Source organism: Antechinus flavipes, chromosome 2 (assembly GCF_016432865.1).
Source record: "Antechinus flavipes isolate AdamAnt ecotype Samford, QLD, Australia chromosome 2, AdamAnt_v2, whole genome shotgun sequence".
Taxonomy (NCBI): Eukaryota; Metazoa; Chordata; class Mammalia; order Dasyuromorphia; family Dasyuridae; genus Antechinus; species Antechinus flavipes.
Window position 1 is genome coordinate 298,523,796 of NC_067399.1, and position 24,382 is coordinate 298,548,177.

The 24,382-nt window shown below is 34.8% G+C and overlaps 1 protein-coding gene across 3 annotated transcripts in view; it reads left to right on the forward strand.

Annotated features, from left to right (window-relative positions):
* EFCAB11 (EF-hand calcium binding domain 11) overlaps positions 1–24,382 on the forward strand; it is a 173,829-nt gene that overhangs the window by 6,993 nt on the left and 142,454 nt on the right. For all 3 annotated transcript variants that reach the window (XM_051977421.1, XM_051977423.1, XM_051977422.1), the window contains exons 3-4: positions 18,415–18,460; positions 23,488–23,589. In XM_051977421.1, the coding sequence (XP_051833381.1) occupies positions 18,415–18,460; positions 23,488–23,589 (148 nt within the window). The remainder of the gene's footprint in view (positions 1–18,414; positions 18,461–23,487; positions 23,590–24,382) is intronic.

Below are 24,382 nucleotides of genomic sequence, written 5' to 3' on the forward strand. Positions count from 1 at the left end.
AATATTATTGTTCTGTAAGAAATGACCAGCAGGATGAATACAGAGAGGCTTGGAGAGACCTACATGGACTGATGCTGAGTGAAATGAGCAGAACCAGGAGATCATTATATACTTCAACAACGATATTGTATGAGGATGTATTCTGATGGAAGTGGATTTCTTTGACAAAGAGACCTAACTCAGTTTCAATTGATCAAGGATGGACAGAAGCAGCTACACCCGAAGAAAGAACACTGGGAAATGAATGTAAACTATTTGCATTTTTATTTTTCTTCCCGGGTTATTTTTACCTTCTGAATCTAATTCTCCCTGTGAAACAAGAGAACTGTTCGGTTCTGCACACATATATTGTATCTAGGATATGCTGCAACATATTTAACATACATAGGACTGCTTGCCATCTGGGGGAGGGGATGGAGGGAGGGAGAGAGGGGAAAAATCGGAATAGAAGTGAGTGTAAGGGATAATGTAAAAAATTACCCTGGCATGGGTTCTGTCAATAAAAAGTTATTATAAAATAAAAATAAAAAAAAAAGTTGAATGCAGATCAAGAAGGATGAGAGTTGAGAAAAAAAGATTTGGCAACTAAAACATCTGTAACTTTGGAGAAGGCGATTTCAATGGAATGATGAGGTCAGAAGCCAGACTGTTGAGAGGTTATAATGGAGTGAAATGAAAAGAAATAGAGGTACCAAATATAGAGAATTTCTCAAGGAGTTTAGCTGCAAAAGTGATGAGAAATACAGGATAATAGCTAGCAGAGATGGCTGCATCAAGTGAGGGGGTTTGTTTTGTTAGTTTGCTTGGGTTTTTCTTTCTTTCTTTTTTTAAAAAACAGTTTGGAGAGACATGAGCTTATTTGAGGGAGCCAGTAAATAAAGAAAGACTAACAGTGCAAGAGTGTGTAGAATATCAAGGGACAATTTACTGGAAAAGACAGGATGGAATTAAATTGGAGGTACATACAGAGGAGTTTGACTTGGCAAGCCTCTCTTCTTTGTGAGGTGGTAGAAGGTACTGAGTGAAGTGGGATGTTAAAGGAGGCACTCTCATCAAATGAATGGTTTTAGTTTTTTCAGCGAAGTATTACAAGAGGTTCTCAACTGAGTGTTGAGGTGCTAGAATAGGAAGGATGAAGATTGGAAGAAGTAAAGATTTGGAATAGCCACTTTTGTGGCGTTGAATGTGAATTGATTAAGGAAGTATAAAAAGATTACCTTGCTCTCTTGAAGGCCCAGTTGAAATTGTGTGGCATAAATTTATAATAGACCAACAGAGGGGAATTATGTGATCTTCTCCAGCTTTATTCAGTGCACATATGGAAGAGTGAAGGTGGCAGATGGTGGGAATAAATTTGAAATTTGACAAGACTATGATGGATGGTAAGATAGGAGGGCCAGAGATTCAATAGGGGGCAACATAAAGAGAAACTGGTTCCATTATGGGCAAGGCGGGGAAGGATAGCCAGAATAGGAATATAGGGGAATATGGAGGAAAGACAGATAAAAGATTCTTATCAGTTAAAGGAATTTTAGAGTTCAACTCAATTTAGAGAGTTTAATATTTGTCCTTTCAAGGGGAGAGGAGAAAACAGTTTTGAGAAATGTGGAGTTAGAATTTTGGGATTTATGATATTAGGGTATATGAGGAGGGGAGAAAGAAGAATGAAAGATGATATCTAAGTTGTGAGCTTGGGTGATTGAAAGAATGATAGTGCCCTGAATAATAATAAGGAAGTTTTCAAGAGGGATAGGTTTTTGTGAAATGATAATGTGTTAAAGATCATAATCCATTCATATCTGTGCATCTTATGAGACCCACTGTTTCCCATCCAAAGTGAAAACCGGAGATAGAAATGAGGGAGTGAGAAGAGAGTTAACTTCCAGATGTTAACCCCCAATATGTTGCCTGAAAAAATTAAGAAGTAATTTGGTAGCTGGTGTGGGATGTGCATGAAGAGGATGGATTTTTCCATTGGCATCTTCTAATCTTACTGTGAATCCTGGGGAGTGGTTGGATTATAACTGTCCTAAAGGAACCTGTAGCCAATAACATCAATGATCCTACAGGACAGTTGGGAGCTTATTCAATAGAGGCAGGGGATAGAATGGGGAAATATGATGGGATAAGATAGAGATGTGACTATTTTGGATATAAGCCCCACAATTGGCTCATGTAGTGAGAGTAAAATATGAACCATGTTCTAGTCCTGCAACTGAATTATCTTATGAATTATCTTTAGAAGAGACCAAATTTAGAAAGCTGTCTGAAGATCTAGAAAACAAAGTTCTTGACACCAAAGTCCTTGCCAGTGTCAAATGATTCAACATTAGAAGCAAAAAATGGATTTTATTAATGTGAATGACATTAAGGACGATGTATTACTTTATGCTTTGCTTTTGCATCCCAAGGACCAATGAAACTTTCATATGACTTCTAGCTGAAACTTTTTTATAAAAGATTCTTGTTCCCTTTTAAAATGTGAGCTTTTTGAGGACAGGCACTTAACTTTCTTGTTTTTCTAGTTGCATCTTAGCACCTATTATAATGCTTTACACAGTGTAAGTGCTTAATAAATGCTTTTCCTTTCATTGATATAAAAAGGAAATAGCCAGTCTCAAAACTAGGAAGACCTGGATTGAGTAAGTCCTGACCTCTGACATATAACTATGTGATCCTGAGCAACTCGTTTAACTTTTGTAACTGAAAGAATATAAGTTATCAAGCAGTTATCAAGCACTCCTCTAGTGATGGAGGGGGATGAGGAAGGTTGGAGGGGATTCCTTATAAAGAATTCCCTAATTTGAGGAATCCTTATAAGTCCTTTAACCAGGATACATGGAAAATGTTTTTTTCCCTTGAGTTCTATTTCTGAATCCTTTGTGTTCTGTTAACGACCTTGCCTAGGTGAAGGGGAAGGTCAATTCTCTGAGAGCTCCCATAGCTGTGAATCATAACACTTAAATGAGTTGCAAAACAGCTTTTACTGACACAGATGTTCCTTGTGGGTTGGGAATGAAATAAATTGGAGTCAAGAAGAAAGAGGAGAGAGGTCAGAGAACGTAACTGCCTCTCAATCTCCTCACTCCTCCAGCAGCCACTGGCAGGTGGCTCCCGTATTGTAAAATATGGTGCCCAAATGTGAAACACAAGAAATAAAGAAACATCAGTGTTTGAGAGCTGTTCGTTCCTATCAGAGTTCCTTCAGTAACCCACAGGGAAGGAAAGGGAAAAGAACCCCGCTCTTTTTTAGTCGGGGTAATTAAATAGGCCAACACATCAGAGGGCCAAGCCAGGAAATTGATGAGAGACTTAAATGCTGGTTCTGACTGTAGTCTTTTTCTCCGTTTGAAAGTTTGCCTCCATGACATCTCCCAAGATCAACACCGCTATAATGCTGTTTGTGCTAATGCACAACTTACTGACCATGCTGTGGGAGAAGAAATAATCACATTCCTATAAAACAAAAAACAGGGAATTGTTAAGGATCATGCCTAGGTGAAAGGGCAGGTCCATTCTCCAAAAGCCTTCACGGCTGTGGATCATAACACTTGAAGGAATTGCAAAGCATCCTTCGCATATGTTCCTTGTGGATTGGGAATGAAATAAATTTGAGGCAGAGGAAAGAGGTCACACAATGTAAATGCCTCTCAGTGGAGAAGTCAGAGAACAGCTACAACCTCTCAATCTCCTTGTATCATCATCATCTGCTCACATGAAGAGATTCATTTTACAGGTCCGAGTTAGATCTCCAGCAGCCAATGGCAGGTGGCTCCTGTATCACAACATTCTGTTCCATTAATTTATTTTTTTTGATATTTTCCCAGTACAAGACAGTTTTTATAATTATCATTTTATAGTATGTTTTGAAAACTTAAAGGATAAGTCCCCCTTCACTCATTCTTTCTTTGCTTTTATCACCTATTTTTCCATATAAAATTTTTATGACATCTAATTCTACTAAATAACCTATGGGTAATTTGATTCATGTTGCTTTAAGTGTGTGAATTAGTTTGGGAATTATTAGCATTTTTATTGTAGTGCTTCACAGTGGTATGTGAGTTACTTAGGAGAAGCAATAATATTTATAAGATTCCATTTCGTGACAGCAGTGGCCACATTTATAATAAACTGATTCTGAAGTCTCATCCTTCCCAAATGAAATCAGATTGAGCTGGTTTTTCTACCTTTAATTCTCTATCAGTTAAATTCTGAGTTTCGTGCTGGAATTCATTCTATAAGAACGTTTCATCGCTCTCTTCAGTTCAGCTTTAAATTCTTTGATTTTGAAAACAGATCTTAGTCCAAGGAAAGAAGAAAATTGTAGCTCTTAAAAAACACCCCTTAATAATACAAATAGTGTAGCAGCTATTAGTGTAGGAAGCATTTCAAGAATCAAGACCACAATGAAACAGAAAAGGAAAACAACATTAGAACTGACAGATTATTTTCTTCCTCATCTATTATTCAGGTGCCTTCTGCAACTACTTCCTCAATAAAGTGATCTTACTCCTTATGAAGGGCTTCTTCCATACCCTCTCCTTAATTCAAATAATCCCATTCCATCCCTCTGTCATCCTCACTCTCACTTATTTTCAGTCTCACCTGGGTTATTAAAATATCACATTGTCTTCCAATCTGATTACTCCATTGGAACTTCTCTTTCCAAGGAAACCAATGATCTCTTAGTTATTAAATCTAGTGGCTTTCTTTCCCTCCTCATTCTCTTCTACCTTTACATCATTTGAAACCTTAGTCCTTCGCCTTTGATACTCTTGGCTAGGTTTTTGGGACAGCACTATTTTCTGACTGCTCACGGTTGGCTTCTTTTATTGGATCTTTACCCAGATCATGCCCTCTAACCTGAAGTATTCCATAGGCTTCTGTCCTGGGTCCTTTTCTCTTTTTCCTCTATACTTCTTCTCTTGGTGATCTCAGCAGTTCCCATGAATTCAATTATCATATTTGTGCTTATGATTCTCAAAACCTCCGATGTCTATCTCCAACTCCCTGTAGGACATCTGTACCTAGATGTATAGATATCTCATTGTCATTATATAATAGAATCTTTATGCTATATCATACTGTAACATAATTCCTTATCTTTTTCCTGAAACCCTCTCCATCTGCCACCTTCCCTATTCCATCTTCCCAGTCCCTCAGACTCGGGGGGCATCATGCTCCACCCCTCCTGTCTCACCTCTGCCATCCAAGCTGTTGCTAAGGCCTGTCTGTTTCCCCTTGAGGTCATTGCCCAGCTGCTCCTCCTTGCATCCAGCACTGCCACTTCTGGCCCGGCCTCACACCCACATTATTCACGGTGGCTCTGCCTGCTTCACCCTTTCCTCCGTGCAGCCACCAGAGAGATTTCCTTCAAAGTGCAGGTGTAACTATCACATCACAAACTGCAGTGTCTCCCTTACTCCTCCAGCATCAAATGCAAAGTCATCTGACTTTCAAAGTCCTTTATACCTGGCTCCCTCAAACCTCTCCATCCTCCATACACCTTAGTCCCCAACACATCCCCTTTAACCCATAGACATGGGTTTTCCTGGCTGTTGGTAAGACATCTAATTTCTAAGACATTTTCTCTGACTCTTCCATGCCCAAAACGTTCTCCTTTCTCATCTCACTCACTTCCATTAAGTCCCAACAAAATCCCAGCTTCTACAGGAAGTCTTTTCCAATGCCTTCTTTTTCTTAATTCTTATTTATCCTTTATATGGTTGGTTTGTACATATTTGCTTGCTTGCCTCTCCCATTAGATTATGAATTCCTTGAGGGCAGGGAGTTTTCTTTTGCCTCTTTTTGTATCCCTGGGACTTAGCATAGTACCAGGTACATAGTAAGTTTAATAAATGTTTATTGACTGACAAACTTGCTGTGAAACAGTCCTCAGATAATAAGTAAAGATCTTTAGAGAGACCAGATTTATAAAAATTCCCCAAATGGAAATTTAATATTGCCATGCAGCCCTGCACCATGTCTTACATCTTGAAAGCTTAAGATATTTTTCCAAGAGATAAACATGCTTCACTGGCCTAGGACCTATGGACTATAATCAAGGCTAATGTTGGAAAAATAAACTTCATCAAATGCTAAATGTGTTTTCAAGATGAAGAATTAAAGAATAAATATAAAAATCTTGTGTACTCGATGCAAAATTATGTAAAACAAATGATTGCAGAAAAAAGGAGGTCATATTGCATACTAAATTTTTTTAAATATGTAAAGTTTTCTAAGATTTATCCTCTAAGTCTAAATTTAGATTACTTTGTCCTAGTTAATTTGCAAACTATTATAGCTAAATATAAACAGAGGAGAATCTTCCATTTTTGTATTTTTTAAAATTTCATTTCGATGTTATACTATATTTATGTATATTTTATTTAGTATTTTTACATAAATATTTTCCAATGATATTAAAAAGGCATATGGGAGAAACAATGGACAGGGTGCTAGATTTGAGAATCAGAAAACACTTGGCTCATATATAACCTTTAACAGTTACTTGTGGTGATGAACTTGATTGTTCTGTTTAGGAATGATAACAAATCCTTTTTACATGCATTTCCTCAGTTGAAACTTACCACAACTGCAAGATATTATCAGTATTATTAAGTATTTTGATATAATAAGTTTGGGGAAATTAATATCTTTCCTAAGGCCACTGGAAAATATGGGAGCAGTCTTCTCTACCTAAAAAAGAAACATTTCTCCCATTGTCATGCTCTCTCATCTAAATCTTATTTTCCTAGGAGAAGGAATCAGATGACCTACTTTCTTTAGTTTTAGGGATCCTGCCAGTTAAGCATTCACCTTAACCTTTCCTGAACTCAGACTTTATCATGCAGCTGATGCAGTTTGAGTGGTCTCAATTCTGGGAGTCTAGAAGTTAGTGGCAATCAGAGTTGTTAAGAATCCCCTTTAAATCAGCTGCAGATTTTATGAGTGAAAGAATTCACTCATTCCCGAATTACTAGTTGCAAAATGAAAGTTTATTGTTGGATAGAAATTAGTTTATCAAGAGACTGACTTCTATAGTGGCAGATCTATTGGAAAATAGAGTTTTGCACTGAGAATGCTTTCTCAGTGGACAGAAGGTCCTAGCAGCTGAGTGAGCTACCGAGGTCCATCTGCAAAGCTGTTGGACAGCTTTAGTTGATGGAAGCTGTTATATTGGGTATTTTGGTGGGGGGCTGAGACAGCCCAAGCAGGCCAGACCAGGTTGGGGTCTGGGACATCCTGGATCTCCTATTGGAATTAACAACACTTCAAAGGAGTGCTTTTTGACCAGGATTTCTAATTGAATCAAAGGCCCTGGCATCCTGGAAAGATAACTTATCTGGGGGGATATACCTTCCCCAGGAATGGTTGAAACTCTCAAAGGACAGATCAAACGGAAATACAGTTTCCTGTATTTGTATTGAAATACAGGGACCATCACCTGCTTCACAGCTTCCTTCCACCTTTAAACAAAGGAAGGAAATAAGTACTTACTAAGTACCTACTGTGTGCCAGGCCCTCCTCTAAGTAGTGGGTATGTACAGTTGAGAGAAAAGTCTGTTAATGTTCAGCTGAAGTGAAGATATCAAGGATGGCAGTTATGATGTCAAATAAAGCAAATATAAAAATAAACCTAAACAAAAGAGATAATCAGTGAAATATTTTACTAAAAGATACTGTAAAAAATGAAGTAATATAAAAAAATTACAGCAACTTTCTCTGATAAAGGCTTTATTTCTCAAATATATATGTATATACATAGAGAATTGAAACAAATTTATAAAAATAAGTCATTAAAAATGAGTCATTCCACATTTGATAAGTGGTCAAACAATATGAACAGACAGTTTTCAGAAAAAGAAATTAAAACTATCCATAGTCATGAAAAATGCTATAAATAACTATTGATTAGAGAAAAGCAAATTAAAACAACACTGAATTACCACCCCACTCTTATTAGAAGTGATAAATTCTTGAAGGGAAGAAGAAAAATAAGTATCATTCTGGAGAATAATTTATGCTCAGAGGGCTATAAAATTGTCCATATCCTTTGACCCAGCAAAACCACTACTAAGTTTGTACCTCAAAAAGATAAAAGAAAAAGGACCTATTTGTACAAAAATATTTATAAGAGCTCATTTTGTGCCAGCAAAGAATGGGAAATTGAAAGAATGCTCATCAGTTGAAGAATGATCGAAGATGTGGCATATGATTCCAATGGAATACCATTATGTTATAAATAATGATAAGAGCGTTGGTTTAAAAAAAAAAAAAAGACATCACAAGATTCCTATGAACTGATGTAAAGTGAAGTAAGAAGGTCCAGGAGATCATTGTGCACAGTAACAGCAATGTAGTAATGATCAACTAATTGTGAAAAACTTGGCTACTCTGATCAACACAATGATCCAAACTAATTCTAAAGGATTCGTCATGAAAAAAAAAATGCTATCCACTTTCAGAGAGAGACCTGATGAACTGAGTGTAAATTGAAAGTAATTTTATCTTTTTTTCCCCTTTTTGCTATCTAATTCAGAAATATGTTTTGTGCAACATACAAATATAATTGATATATTATTTGCCTTCTCAGTGAGTGAGGAAGAATATAGAAGGGAGAGAGAATTTGGGACTCAAAATTTAAAAAGAAAAGAATATAAAATGCCAGCTCTTAAGCAGCAACTGTTTTTGCTTTCTCTCATATCCCAAGCATTTAGTACAGAGCCTGGAATGTAATAAGCATATTTAAAATTATTTTTAATAAACATATTTGTTATAAACAGGTTTGTTGGTTCATGTAAAAATGCATATTCTACAATATACTGCATCTTTACCGTCTTAAAGTTCACTTAAAGATGGAGAACAACAAATAAAAATAAGCATCTTTAAATTTAAACTTTCATTTCTCCTGTGATTTGGAACATGTTTGTTTTTTTAATTCCCTATAATCTCTTTTTTATTTGACTTTTTGATTTTCTTAACAATGATAATCCTAGCTTAATTTTTTTTTCAAATGCCACTATTTCAAATTGTTTATTTTTCCATCTGCATTGCTTCTGTACTAAGATATAGTACCCTATTGAATACAGCATCAGACCTTGAATCAGGAAAATGAATACAAATTTATACCCCAGACACGTCCTAGTTTGACTCTGGAAAAATCACTTATTCCTTTTTGCCTCAGTTTCTTCACCTATAAAATGAACTGGAGGAGGAAATGTAAAACCATCTTTGCCAAGAGTTTGGATATGAATGAAAACAGTATGGTGCCTGTTACTTGTAGGCTCTTAGTAAATGCTATTTGATTGATACCCAAATGATACTTTAACTGTTTTACCTGAGGCATCATTTGTGGGTGTGTGTATGTGTGTGTGTGTGTGTGTGTGTGTGTGTGTGTGTATAATATAATACATATATATATATACACACACACACACACATATACACTAAATTTCCTTATTTTGAACATTTTCTATTTTGATTGTTTTTATTTTATAGTGGTTTAAAAAAAAGTCTTTTTTTTTTTCATGATTATATGAGGAGCCTGGGTCCCTTTAAACCTTCTATTAGCTTGATAATGAGGCCTTTATTCATTCAAGTATCTTACCTCTTGGGGGTTGTTTGCTTTGATTATAAAATTAGCCATATTCTTATATATGTGATATTCAGAAACATAAATTCAGAGGACTAAATTAATGTTGTCGAAGGAGAAATTTTAGTGTTATCAAGGTTCAAATAACTGAGAAATAAACTTTCTGGGGTACATATTAAAAAGTTTTCTTTAGGGGCAGTTAGATGGTGCGGTGGATAGAGCACCAATCCTAAAGTAAGGAGGGTCTGAGTTCAAATCTGCCCTCAGACACTTAACACTTCCCGGCTGTATGACTCTGGGCAAGTCACTTAACCCCAATTGCCTCAGCATTTCCCCCTCCCCCCCAAAAAAAGAAGTTTTCTTTGAAGGGACTCTTCCAAAATGTCAAACTAAATGTTAGGTGACTTTCATTAACTTTTGAAGAATCTCGTATAAGTTATGAATAATAAATAATAAGTAACAGAAATGGTATAGTGAAAGGAAGACTGGCTTTGGAGTTGGAATTTGGGCTCAGATTTCATATCATATTAGCTGTGGAGTTCTAGAAAAGTTGTTTTATCTTTCAGAGTGAAATTTTATAAAATAAAAGGATTACATTTCCATAATTCCTTTTAAGCTTTAAATCAGTGGTTCTCAAAGTGTGGTGCAGTGAATCCTGAAGAGTCTCTGAAATCCTTTCAGAGGGTCTACAAATTCAAAATTAGTTTTTTTTTCTATTTATGATAAATATCTATTATGTAACCCATATAAACAAAAACTCTTTGGACATATTGTCAATAGTTATTAATACCATAAAGATACTGAGAAAAAGAGTTTGAGAACCACTGCTTTAAATCTTAAGATCATAAATCACACATAGATTGTATCTTTTAAAAAAAAAAAAGTTCTTTCTTCAATCATTCTCTACCCTTTTCCTTGGTGTCTCACTTTTGCCCCAAGTCACACAGTGAAGGCAGATAGCAATATAATTGTTTTTAAAATGTGATTTCCCTCATCTCAGAAGTCTCAAAACTGACAGAAATGTGTTCTATAGCATTTTAAATTGAAGGTAGGAGAAGAAAAAAAATGAAAATATCTCCATACAATTAAGACCTTCTGAAGTAACAATGGAGGACCAAATTTTCTAAATCTCTCATAATGCTTTAGCAACATGGGCACAACCAGGAAAAACCTCATAGTTTTGTGCTTTAAACTTTAACTGTCATTGCTTTTACTCTGTCAGGACATATGGACAAAGTGGACATATGTATGAATGGGGGAGCCCATTCCCCAAGAAACTCTGAGGCAGGGAGTCAGCTGGCAGTTTGGAAACTTCACTAAAAAACCTAACTATAATCAGTTCTCTTCCTGTGAAATTTGAGTAAGGATTGGTATTCCCCAAATTTAAGAGGTTCAGAGTTTGTGCAAGAAAAAAAAAATGGACTGATATGGAAGTTTGAGTTAAGGTAACAGGAATAGGAGGAAAAGTATTAGAAAGAGAGTCTTCCAACTACAATTATCCCTTCCAAATTGTGATTTTCTGCATCACAATTTTGATATGTCACAAGTTGGCATAAAAAATTAAGTGGAAGTTTTGTAAAAACTACAGATTACATGGGAAGAGCAGCAAACAACAAAGAATGTTTAGAAATTCAAAAATGCATATATGCATATATACATATTATTGTATAATACCAACACATTTTATCTTTTAATACAGATAACAAAGAAAATGTTCAGAAACTTAGAAATACATAAATGTATATGTATATATAGTATTGTATAATGCCAAAACATTTTATCTTATCAGTATTTTTCAATATTTTATCAATATCAATTTTTAATATTAATAATTCAGATTTTTTTGTTATAAAGGGACCACCAAAATTTTTACATTGATTTTCAACCCCTAATCCTAACAATGCATAAGAGATAATTGCATCATTTTTAAGAAATTCTTAAAGAAGGAAAAAGTTGCAATTAGTCCAGAAAATTCCTAAATACAGTGATTAAGTGTTGTCTTTTAAAGGAAAGGAACCCCAAAAGGGCAATGAAAAAAAGTAAAAAGAAATTCTGCCAATTTTCTAGAAGCAGGAACATTACTAGAAAATGTAGAGTGAAAAAAAAGAAGTAAAACTTAATTTTCATTAAATAATAAGAAAAGAAACAACAGTAAAGACAATTTAGGACATAAGAGGGGAAATCCTTCTCAAAAAAATCAAGAAATAAACTTAAAACTCAAAAATACACAAATGAGAGGGGAGGAAATCTAATGAAAGGCAAAACCAAACAATTTTGAAAGAGTAATGAATTTCGTACAATCCAGTTTTATAAAGAATGACTTCTTTAAGATTAGAAGCACAGATTTTCGAGTTGGAGCGACCTACCCCATCCCCACCATCATGCCTGAACAAAAACTTGCTCTGGAACATATCTAACAACTCCTCAAGTCCCATAATATTTCAGTTGGTAAGAACCTTTGAAAGTGTCTCCTCTTGCCCCTGCCTCAAAGGAATCCTGACAGCAATGAATGGATAAGCAGTCTTCGAGCCTCTCCTGAAGACTTCTAAGGAGAAGGGCAGCTTCTGTTTCCCTCCATTTCTGTTCCACTGTTGGGCAGCTCTCACCATTAGAAAGTTGAGCAAGATCTTGACATCAAGCCTCCAAATCTTTCTTTTTTGCAACCTTGATATTTGAAATTATAAAAAGTTCAAGAGACATAACTTGTGGTAATTAATCATATTATTAATCATACTGATAGGTAATTAATAAAAGGAGTCAGTGGCACTCTTGAATCCCAGAGAGCCTGTGGAACCTACTCAGTACTTACATGCTCTTGAAAGAGAGGGTTTTCCTGAGGGTGACAATTAACTGATCAACTGGTTAGCAATTATTGAAAATAATGAATATTATAATAAGAAGTAGACCATTCTAATGAGGGGCTGGGAAATGTTACTTTGACCACTCTTGCTCCTAGATCACTCCCATCCTCTACCCCCCATGTCCCTACTTTGCTCCTAGATCGTCCCCAGGCTAAGCAATCTAGACAAAAAATCTTCCCCTACCCAAAAACAATGAATGTAATGGAGTAGAATAAAATGAACTGGAATTCACCTTAAATTGAATTCTTTATAAGATTCTCTAGTTGGTGGTCTCTCCCATTCAGGATCTCTCAGAGAATTTGGGCAATCTCATCCATTAACAGTGTTCTTCAATTCAGTGTCCTGAAAAACTTAAAGATTTCTGAAAAAAAAATCCTGTCCCTATTGCAATAATTATTAATATAAAAATAATCATTTTCCTTAATAGAGAATGCTATACTCAACTACTTTGGTTATGGAGTTTTAAACAACTCATCTCATTCCCTTTTTCTACTAGGCTCTTACCTTATCTAATCAACTTATTTTTTTATTCACCCTTGCAAAACCTTGTATTCCAAAATTTTTCTCCCTCCATTTCCCCCATGCTATATGTTAAACATGTGCAATTCTTCTATATATATTTCTACAATTACCATGCTACACAAGAAAAATCAGATCAAAAAGGAAAAAAAAAATGAGAGAAAAAAAGCAAAGAATCAACCACAAAAAAGGTGAAAATCCTATCTATATTTGATCCCCCGAGTCCTCTCTCACGATGCAGATGGCTCTCTTCATCACAAGTTTATTGGAATTGGCTCGTTATAAAACGAGCCATGTCTGTCAGAATTGATCCACATAATCTTTCAGTTGCCATGTACATGTTCTCTTGGTTCTATTCACTTCACTTAGCATCAGTTCATGTAAGTCTCTCCAGGCCTCTCTGAAATCATCCTGCTGATCATTTCTTACAGAACAATAATATTCCATAACATTCATATACCACAATTTACTCAGCCATTCTCCAATTGATGGGCATCCCTTCAATTTCCTGTTTCTAGTCACTGTAGAAAAGGCTGCCACAAACATTTTTGCACATGTGGGTCCCTTTCTCTCCTTTAGGATCTCTTTGGGATAAAAGCCCAGTAGAAACACTGCTGGATCAAAGGGTATGCACAGTTTGATAGCCCTTTGGGCATAGTTCCAAAATTGCTCTCCAGAATGGTTGGATGTATTCACAATTCTACCAACAATGTATTAATGTTGGACTGAATCTTAAAAGAAGACAGAAGTAGAGGAGATGGAAGAGAGTCCAGGCCTGGGGGAGAGCCAGTGAAGAGATAGCCATAGGCCAGTGTAGTTAGATCATAGACAATTTGGGAGTAGTAAAGTGTGAGAAGATTAGAAAAGGAGGAGGATATATTATGAAGTATTTTAAATGCTAAACCGAGCACTTTACATTTATCCTGGAGGTAATAGCCATTGGAGTTTATTGAGGGAAGGAGGATGACATGGTAAGATCTGAACTTTAGGATAATCACTTTGGCAACTGAGTAAGGATGGATTATAGAGTAGGCAAGGTAATGAGGACCTGAGGCAGGGTTAGGGCTATGTGAAGAAAAAGAATGGAAAATATATAAAACATATTATGAAGGTAGAACTATTGAGACTTAACAACCTAGCTCCCTCTTTTAAGTCTTACACATTATTTCTTTTTTTTAAAAAAAAATTTCAATAGTATTTTATTTTTCAAATACACATAAAGATAGTTTTTAAGATTCATTTTTGTAACATTTTATGTTCCAAATTTTTCTCCCTCCTTCACTTACCTCTTCCTCCCCAAGACAGCAAGCAATTTGATATAGGTTAAACATGTACAATTCTTTTAAACATATTTCCATATTTGTCATATTGTACAAGAAAAATCAGATCAAAAGGGGAAAAAGTTATATATTATTTTTAATTTAAAAATATTATTTTATTTGAAAAACAGAAAATAACACAAAAATAAAGCAAAACAAAAGAGAACATTGTTGTGCCCTGAAGAACATCAGGGAGGATTCAAAATGTATAACAACAAATTACCAGATCAAGAAAGTATATGTATATTAGTAGGAGAAATATTCATAGAATGTCATTTTCTTTACTTCCTTGTAAATTGTTGTTTATTTCTCTGTTGTGCATGTTATTTATTATTTTTCTCCCTTTCATTTCTTCCATCATCCCCAAGCAAGCTACAGTTAGGAAAAATATATATTTATGCATAGATATGTAAAAGTACACATACATTCACACACTGTCACATACATACACCCCACGTATACACACATCTTTCCTATCCCTGCTGAGTCTAATTAAATTCTGCTCCATAACTTGCCTTGCTATTACTTAACCTCCCTCTATTCGAGGGTCCCTCCCTTGTCTTTTCCCCTCTCCTTTTACTTCTCCATCCATCCCTCTCCGCCTTATTTATTTATAGATTTTGGAGGGTACTATACCCTTCATGATGTATATATACACACACACACATACATACATATATATATATATATATATATATATATCCACAATACACACACACAATATATGTCTATACACATACACATATATGTATATACATACGTGTGTGTGTGTATATATATATATATATGTATATGAAATGTTACCTATTGAATTCATTTCCTTTGTGAGTAGGTATTTTAGAATTATGAGCCCTTCTCCTCCCTACTCTGTCTATTCTTCCTCTGTACCTCATTTGTAAAATCTGATGACTACTTTTACCTTTACTCTGCCAATCTTTCTTTTGAGCTACCCTATTGTTGAAGTAAATCTTAAATATTATAGTATACATTTTCCCATGTAAATAAAAAAATTGTCCATGTTTAAACAGTTTGTTCATATTACGTTCCTTACAATTGAATTTTCATATTTACTCTTATATGCTTAATTTTCTGTTAAGCTTGGTTTTGGTTGATATGAAGTCCTGAAAATCTGCAGTATCATTAAATATCCATATTTTCTCATTCAAAATTAGAGATAATTTGGTTGCAGGACTAGTTCTTTTGATTGCTCGTAGATATAACTCCAGGAGCTGTGGTCTTTTATTGTAGCTGCTGATAAATCTTGTACAATTCTAATTGTAACTCCAGCATATTTGATTTTTTTTTCTTGTTTCTTGCACAATTTTCTCTCTGATATGAGGGTTTTGAAATGTGGCAATAATATCCCCATATATTTTCCACAAAGGATCTCTTTGAGGTGGTGATTGGTGGATTTTTTTTCTTTTTCTACTTTTCCCTGATGTTTTATCCTCCAGGGCAATTTTCTTGAATTATTTCCTGCATTATTATGTCAAAATTCTCTTTTTTGGTCACAACTTTCTGATAGTCCAATTATTCTTATATTTTCTGTTCTTGATCTGTTCTCCAGATCTTTTGTTTTTCTTATAAGATATTACATATTCTGTTCTATTTTCTCATTTTTTATGTGTTTTGTTATTTCTTGGTCTCTCATAGCTTCACTGACTTCCCCTTGCCCCATTCTGATTTTCATTTTTTAGACTCTGTACCTCCTTTTCTAGTTGGTTAACTTTTTTTCATAATCTTGTTTTTCTTGGATGCTTTTATTTAGTTTTTTTTTTCCTCAATGTCTCTCATTTGATTTTTAAATTCTTTTTAGAGTTCTTCTGTAAATTCTCTCTGGGTAGAGCCATTTCATGTTACTTTTGGAAGTGGAAGCTGTATTTTTTACAAAAGTGCCGTCCTCTTAAGATGAACCCTGGTCTTCTTGGTCCCCATATTGTTTCAGTGATGGGTTTTGCTCTCCTTTGCCTATTCTTTTTTATTAAACATTAATACTAGTATTAATAATTATGGGAGAGCTTCCCTTCAGCTCTCCACTATCACCAGGATCCCCAAACCAAGAGCTCCACCCTCCTGCAGGTGCCTGCAGTCAGCAGTGTCCCTTCCCCACTACTTCTGCACTCGCTGGGTGCTGGCTCCTTCTCACCCAGGGCCTTGTCTCAGATCACAGCTGAGCCTGGTGCTCCCAGTCTGCCCTCAGTCTGAAAGGACTCAAACCCCTACCCCCCAACAGTTGGGGAGATGACAGTAGGTGGTTCCCACACCTGGTTAGCCAGAGGGGCCCCACTTAATAGTTCAGCAGAGCTAGCTAGGAGGTGTTTGTACTTCAGGCAGGTTAATTCTGGGCTGGAGTCTTTTTTTGATCTTCTCTATTATATAATGAAAACCCTGTTGTGCCCCAAGTCGTCTTGATTTTTCATTAGTTTATATTTGTCCTGAGTTTGGGCGGGGGGGGGGGGGGAATCCAGAGAGCTTGAAATTTATCAACTACTCCGCCATCTTCCTGGAATCCTCCTACACGTTACTTCTTAAGACATAATCAGCAGCACAGTGACAGTGACTATTCCAGAAACAAAGCAGTCCATCTCACTCAGCTCTGGGCATTTTCTCTGACTCCCTCATGGCCAGAATTGCCTCTCCCCAGCCCTGAATAGTGGCCTCCCTTACTGCTACTGTTCAGTCATGTCCAGCTTTCTGTGACCCCTGTGTCCAATTGGCCGTGTCTTGGCCAAACTGGATGGTTTAATATTTCCTTCTGTGGATTATGAAAAACCAGTTAAATGATGTCATTTCTGAGGCCTAGAAAGCAGGTCTTCCTCACAGCAAGCTCAGTGGTCTGTCTACAAATCACTTATCCACCTCCTTGGCTTCCTTTAAGTCACAGCTAAAATTTCACCTTCTGCAGGAAGCCTTCACTAACTTTCCTCAATTCTAGTGTGTTCCTTTTTTTTTTTTTTAATTTATTTCCTATCTATCCTGTGTAGAGCTTACTTTGTCTATGTTGGTTTACATGTTGCGTCCCCCATAGACTGTAAGCTTCTTGAGGGCAGCAATTGCTTTGCCTCCTTTTGTATCTTCCACAACTAGTACAGTACTTGGCATATGAAAGGCATGTAATACATATTTCTTGAATGAATAAATGTATGTGGATTGAAAATGAGAAGTCAAGGATGACACTGAAGTTGTCAGGGAAGGGTACTAGGGGGCAGTTCACAGGTTAGTGAAAGCCTTGTTATAATCGGAATTAAAAGCTTAAAATAATGGAATATTTCTTCCAAGGTACACAAAAATATTGTAATTTCATTGATTGAAAATTAATTCAAAGTTTCCAGTTATTGCAGAGATCCATGATTCTTATTTTACTGAGTGTCTATCCTTGATTTTTTTTTCTCGTTTAATACAAAAAGAGTCTCACATTCTGACTAAATACATTTAATTTTGTTTTTTAGGAATTATTCCTTCAACTTTCTCTTTCAAAATTTATACCTTGTACTGGAATACTCCTTCCCTTTTCCATCCTAACCTTCTTTAACACTTTTTCTTTCCAATTCATATTTTTTTTATTAACACTATTGTTTTTGGAATATTTTAGTATTTTAGCATGATTACTTACTAAATATTTCTCAAAAGTCCAGTGCACAAATGAGTCAAGACATCACATCCTGATGTTACTGGTCCTCTTCAAAATGAAAGAATTCCTCAATTTTTTAGCTAAAACATGCCCCCAGCTGGAAACCCCTGGAGATCCAAAGGCCTTGGTTTTTATAATGGTTCTGCCACAGGTATTCTTTATGACTTTGGGCAAATCACTTCTCTTCAAGTCTGATCTAAATGATCTGCAAATCCCTTTCTACACCAAATCTTAAAGCAGTAGAAAGTCTAAATATCTATTTATAGACTTTGGTGCTAAATTTAGAAAACAAATTTATAAAAATGCCATCAGAGTTGCATATTTTATATATATATATATATACTTAAAAGATATAATATATAATATACTTAAGTATATCATATTATTGGTTTCTCCTTAATTGCATATTTTTCTAATAATCAATCATTACATTAACCCCTAAAAGAATTTCTGAAACTATTTACCCTGCATTTTTTTCCTCTCTTCCAGATAGAAGCAGATTCTATTATGTCAGCAGTAAATTCAAACACTTCAGGTAATATGATAATATTTTTATTTTAATTTTTATATTCATGAATTCATAAAGAAAACATTAAAAATATGTATGGAGACAAGTAATTTTTCTGCTTTGTTTTCAAATTATGCAGAAAGTTTTTAAAAGCCAAGTTGTATTATTTTCTAATAAAAATAGTCATCCTGAATATTCGAAACATTGTAGAAAAATAGAGTATGTCCACTTTAAAAGGCAGTATAGCAACACTCTAGAGAAAAGGAGATAGATAATAGATACCATCACTTCAAGCTCATTTGTGGAAGAGAGCTAAAAGTAGATACTTAAAAATGGATGTCAAGAAAGTGTGTTCTCTTTCTCCATTAAAATTGTTTTGTATTATTTAGTATATATTTATCTGCATGCATGCTGTATTCTCTCACCCAAAAATATAAGCTTCTTTAGAAATGGGACTTTTTTGTTTTAGGCTTTCTTTCCTCTTCTCTCAGTATAGAGGCTTGTATTTAATAGATGCCTTAATTAATGTTAGTTGTATTGAATCAAGGTTAAAGCAGTAATAAATAAGGTTCCATTTAGGCTCTTAAACTTCTAACGATATTTAAAAAATCTATTATTATGTTCAGCTAAGTTTTTCTTTGTTTCACTTGGTATTTACAATGTGACTTTTTTCATGGACAACAAATTCATTCAGTTAACAAATATGTATTGAGGACTTTCTATATGTATAATAAAGTGAGCTGCAAGAAAGCACAAGATGCAGTAGACCTTACCTAAAGAGAGAAGATGATATATAAATATAAAAATACAAATATTAATAATCGTTAAATAAATGATAAAGACAAAAAATTCAGGAAGAGAGAATGACCTGGATCAGACTGGTTAAGGAAGGCTTCATTGAGGAAATGGAACTTGAACTAGCCCCAGATGATGGTGGACAGCATTTAAATAGGAAAAAGGAGGAATGTCTCTTATAGGGGAAATAAAATTAACTGAGGTTGTGAGGCAAAATAAACAAGATATCTTCTAGATATTAGGGATTAGATAAGCTTGACTAAAGTGAAAGATTTTTTTAAACGAGAGGGGAATGGGAGATAAGGTTGGTAAGGTAGTTTGGGAATAATTTTTAAAGACCTTGAGTGTGAGACTAAGTGACTTTACCACCCCATAAGTAATGAGAAGCTTTTTATGTTAAGAGTGGTATGGTGAATTTGGTAATAGTTTAAATTATAAGAGTGAAATGAGTTTTCTGAATTCATATTCCTTCTCATTGCTCTTGATTTTATTTCTCATTAGTAAGATTGGATTTCTTATATTAAATTTATTCTTCTCTTTTACCTTCCTGTTTCACATAAAGACAAATAACAATATTATCCTACAAAGAATTTCTTACTTATAAATATCACTATAACAGAAACTGGCCCTGGTTGGTATCATTTTCTTTGTGTTTTTATTTGTATTTTGATTTTTTCCCCATCCTTTCACATCATCATCACTATTAATAATCATCTTGGTTTTGCCTTTCAAACTGACATAAGTCTATTTTAGATTAGTACAGAGTTTGCATATATAATTTTAAGAGTTTTTATTTTGGGGACAATTTCAGTCTATGAGAGAATTGCTAAGTTATCATCATTAATGATTAAACTAGAACTGAATCTTTTTTTATATGTTATTTCCTTGGCAATTTGGAGGCCCATTTACTTTGTAAAACCTTCATGATTTTTTGCCTGCCAGTTGCCTTGTAGCCTTTCCTCAACATAGATACTCAAGTGAAAGCAAAGGACCTTTGTGGGGATTTTGAGACCCAGGAAGGCCTCAGATATGTGTTGAGGCAGAAGGGTGTGGGACTTGCCTACAGACAGCATTTCCCTTCTAAGATACTCTCCTATGATACACTCTTTTTCCTCTCAACAAATTATTTAAAATGATTAGTTGAGATATGTTGTGTATCCAATTCCCTTTCCTAATAAATAACTTCTGAATTTTCCTTACATCTCAGATGTGTAGAAAAGTTGAACTATCTAAAATGTCATTTTATTGGACTAACTACTTACAGAAAATATGACCTTTTCCTCTGGCATTTGTTTAGAGTTTTTAAAAAATGAAAACGAATATGTCCATGATGTTTTTGCTTAAGCTAAAAATAATTCCATCTAGTTCAGTGAATGGATTATTTAGTAATATCACCTTCTTCTCCTTGATATTCTTCTTTCTAGGTTTTCATGACACTACTTTCTCCTGGTTCACCTACCTGTCTAATTACTCCTTCCTGTTGTCCTTTGATGCATTTTTATCCACGTCACCCTGGCTAACCCATAGGGGTCCCTCAGGGTTTTGTTCTGAACCCATTCTCTTCTCCCTCTCTGTCACTTTATATCACTTGGTAGTCCGAGCAGTTTCTATGATTTTAATTATTATCTCTGTTAATAGACCTCGGATCTACTTATCTAGCCCTAATAATTCTTCTTTTATATCTTCAACTTCATATCTCCCAACTGCCTCTTAGACATATTAGACTGAATACTCAGTTACTGAATATTCAGAAAAGAAAGTGTTCATAAAGAATCCGCATAGCACCATCTCGAACAGAAGATACTAAATTAACAGGATCAGTGGACTGCCAGTAGCTCTCAGCTCTATGCAACTTAACTCTTTTTGTCTCAGTTTCTTCCTCTTGTAAAATGAGCTGGAGAAGGAAATGGCAAACCACTCTAGTATTTTTGCCAAGAAAATCCCAAAATGGGATCATGAAGAGTCAGACACAACTGAAAAAGAACTTGAACAGTAGATTACAGGAATACTGTAGATACAGATTAAATCAATTTCAACAAAGCATGAAACAAAGTCATCGGCAAGGTAGATAAATTGGAACTGTTGAATAACCAGACCCAAAAAGTTATTTATGATTCCCTATCAGTTTGGCAGCTAGGTGTAACAGCAGAATCCTGAAGATCTGACTACAAATCCAGCCTTAGACATTGACTAGCTGTGTGACCCTGGGCAAGCCACTTAACCTGTTTTCTTCAGTTTCCTCATCTGTAAAACAAGCTAGAGAAGGAAATGGCAAACCTCTCCAGTGTCTTTGTCAAGAAAAGTCCAGATAGGATCAGAAAGAATCATACTCGACTTTTGAAATAACTCAACAACAATAAGATCTGAAGGAGTTCTCAAGATATCCATGCTTGGCTATGATGTTTAAATTTTTTTAAAGTGACTTGGATATAGGAATTTGTAGTGTGCTTATTAAATTTGTGAATTGCCCCAAAGTTGAGAAGGCAAACAAATTTATGTGATACAGACTCAGGATCCAAAAAGATGTCAATATCCTATAACATTGAAGTCATATCTAACAAGATGAAATAAAATAGGAGAGATTATAAAGTTTCATAAATAGAAGGTCTTAAAGTCCTTTTTTTAAGAGATGAGGGAAGCATTCTAGCCAGAAAATTAAAAGTTTAATGTCATATAGTATTATATAGTAGCAGTCCTAAAAGATAATGCTGTTAGGCTAAGCAGCATCTTGGAATAAGGAGTTGATAGTTCTGCCATATTCTGTCCTGGTTAGATATATGTAGAGTCTTGTCTTTAGTTCTGGGTGCCATGTGTTGAGAAAGACCATGATAACATGGAATATGTTGAGAGGATGACAAACAAGATGGTGAAGAGCCCCCAGATCATGCCATGTGAATGTTGGTTGAAGGTGAGATGTTAAGTCTTATATGATAATTGCTTTCAAATATCAGTTAGTGCTGTTTTGTCCCAGAGGTCAAAAGGGGAAACAGTGAGTAGAAGTTGAACACAGATTCAAATTTAGGTCTAATATAAAGAAAAGCTAATAATTATAACTATCTAAAAGTGGAATAGGCTACCTGGAGGTAAAGTGGGTTCCCCCTAATGAGAGGGCTTAGAGTTCAAGTGAAGTCTGGTTAGACAGATTATAGAAGTGACACTTTTCAAGAACATATTACACTGAAAAACTTTTGAGGTCCAACTCAACTTGAAAAGTCTGAATCTGAAAAAAAAATTGACTTATAAGCAATTATATTTTTAATATAAAACATTTTTAATTCCACCATTGCCATTAAAATTCAGAACGAATTAGAACAAATTTTAATAGCCACTATAAGTACAGTATTCCCCCTTATACTCTTCTATATGATTATTCCATTATGACAGCCACAGGAATCCAGGTTTGTAGCAGCTGAATATATCATGGGGTTTTTATTCAGTCCTGGGGATAGTGCCAGTTCTGGTGTTTATATAATATTCTCTCCACTTTTATCTGTGGTGTGCCATTGATATTGACTTTTGAGAAACTAGTTATTTGACCTAATCTCCCAGGTGCAGAAATAATGCTATAATGATATCCAGGAAGAAAAAAATAGATCAAGAAAAATATATAGAAAAGCAAAGTAAAAAAAGTTGAGACATTATTTCATAAGTGGTGCCTGGGCCTGTTTATTGTATTTGGTAATGAATGAAATACATACACACACACACACACACACTCTCACTCTCTCTCTCTCTCTCTCACACACATTCTTTTGGAAGAGAATCAGTTCATTTACCAAATCCCTGAAAGAGATATGCTCCCAAAGGGAGCATTTTTCTATTATTCATGTCTAATGTCAGGTATAATATTTAATGCAATCCTCAGCTTTATAAATCTTTGGGAATAATATCCTTTTTAAACCCATGTGAGTCAAGATTAAATAATTCTCAGTACTTTGAATTATATACAGGGCATTTATATACAGGGGCAGTCAGATGGTATGGTGGATAGGGCCCTAGGCTTGGAGTCAGAAAAATTTAAGTTCAAATCTAGACTCAGACATTTCCTGGCTGTGTGATCCTAGGCAAGTCACCCTCTTTCGGTTTCCTCACATGTAAAATATAGCTAATAATAGCACATACCTCTTAAGGTGGTTGTGAGAATCAAATGAGATAATATTTATAAAGTACCTGCTCATATATAGTAAGCACTATATAAATCTTAGCTTTCACACATAACTTTGCTAGAAGAGAGAAGCTATTTTTCTTTTGATTTCTAGGTATATGCCTTGAAGAGTTTATAAAACTCATGGAAAAAAAGAAGGCAGCCCAACTTTATCAGAATGAAGTAAGACAGATCTTCACAGCTTTTGACAGGCAATGTAAGTATTTTAAATCATCCCAGTTAAAATTACATATATTTTTAACTTCATTATTTATGCAATGAAATATACTTGGGTAAAGTATTTCTATTCTGTAATGGTTGTTTTAAATCCTACTTCTAGAATTTTTCTTCTTCTTTGTGCATTTATAGCACTCACTAATAATTTATGGCTTTTAAGATCACTATCTCTTAAGTATTTGACATTTATCATAGATAGAATTCTAAGTAAGAGTATATTAAGGAAAATAAAATTTGACCTGAATTGTAATCTACATTGAGGTAGAAAAGGGAAAAAATTGCCATGATATCTTGTTAGGAATTTGGCTTAGGGCTGTCATATGAAAGATAAGTAAGAATATCCAGCCTCATTCTTTGTACTCTTTTCTGAGTTCAAATAGTGCTAGGTTCTCAAGAATTATGGAGGTTTCTTAAACTCCCTTGTTGATCAAAAATAGCCAAAATGACTTCGTCTAAAGTCATTGGAGAGATCTCACAGGCCAAGTACTGGGGTCTTCAATGATAATGACTTTTAAGTTAATACAATGGTTCCCGCCATGATTTGTTGGATTTCATTCATAATATCATTATTTTGTTACTAAGTAGTAAAAAAAAAAAAAAAAAAAAAAAACTAGATTTCAAACATTTTCAAATATGAACCATGTTGATAGTTTTTTTACAAGTAGTAACTGAATGCCATATTCAATGTATATTTCTGAGTTCTATTACTTCCCTAGAACTAATTTTGTTTTAGAATGTTGTTTTCCAAAGAACTGATTACATTATGGGATTTC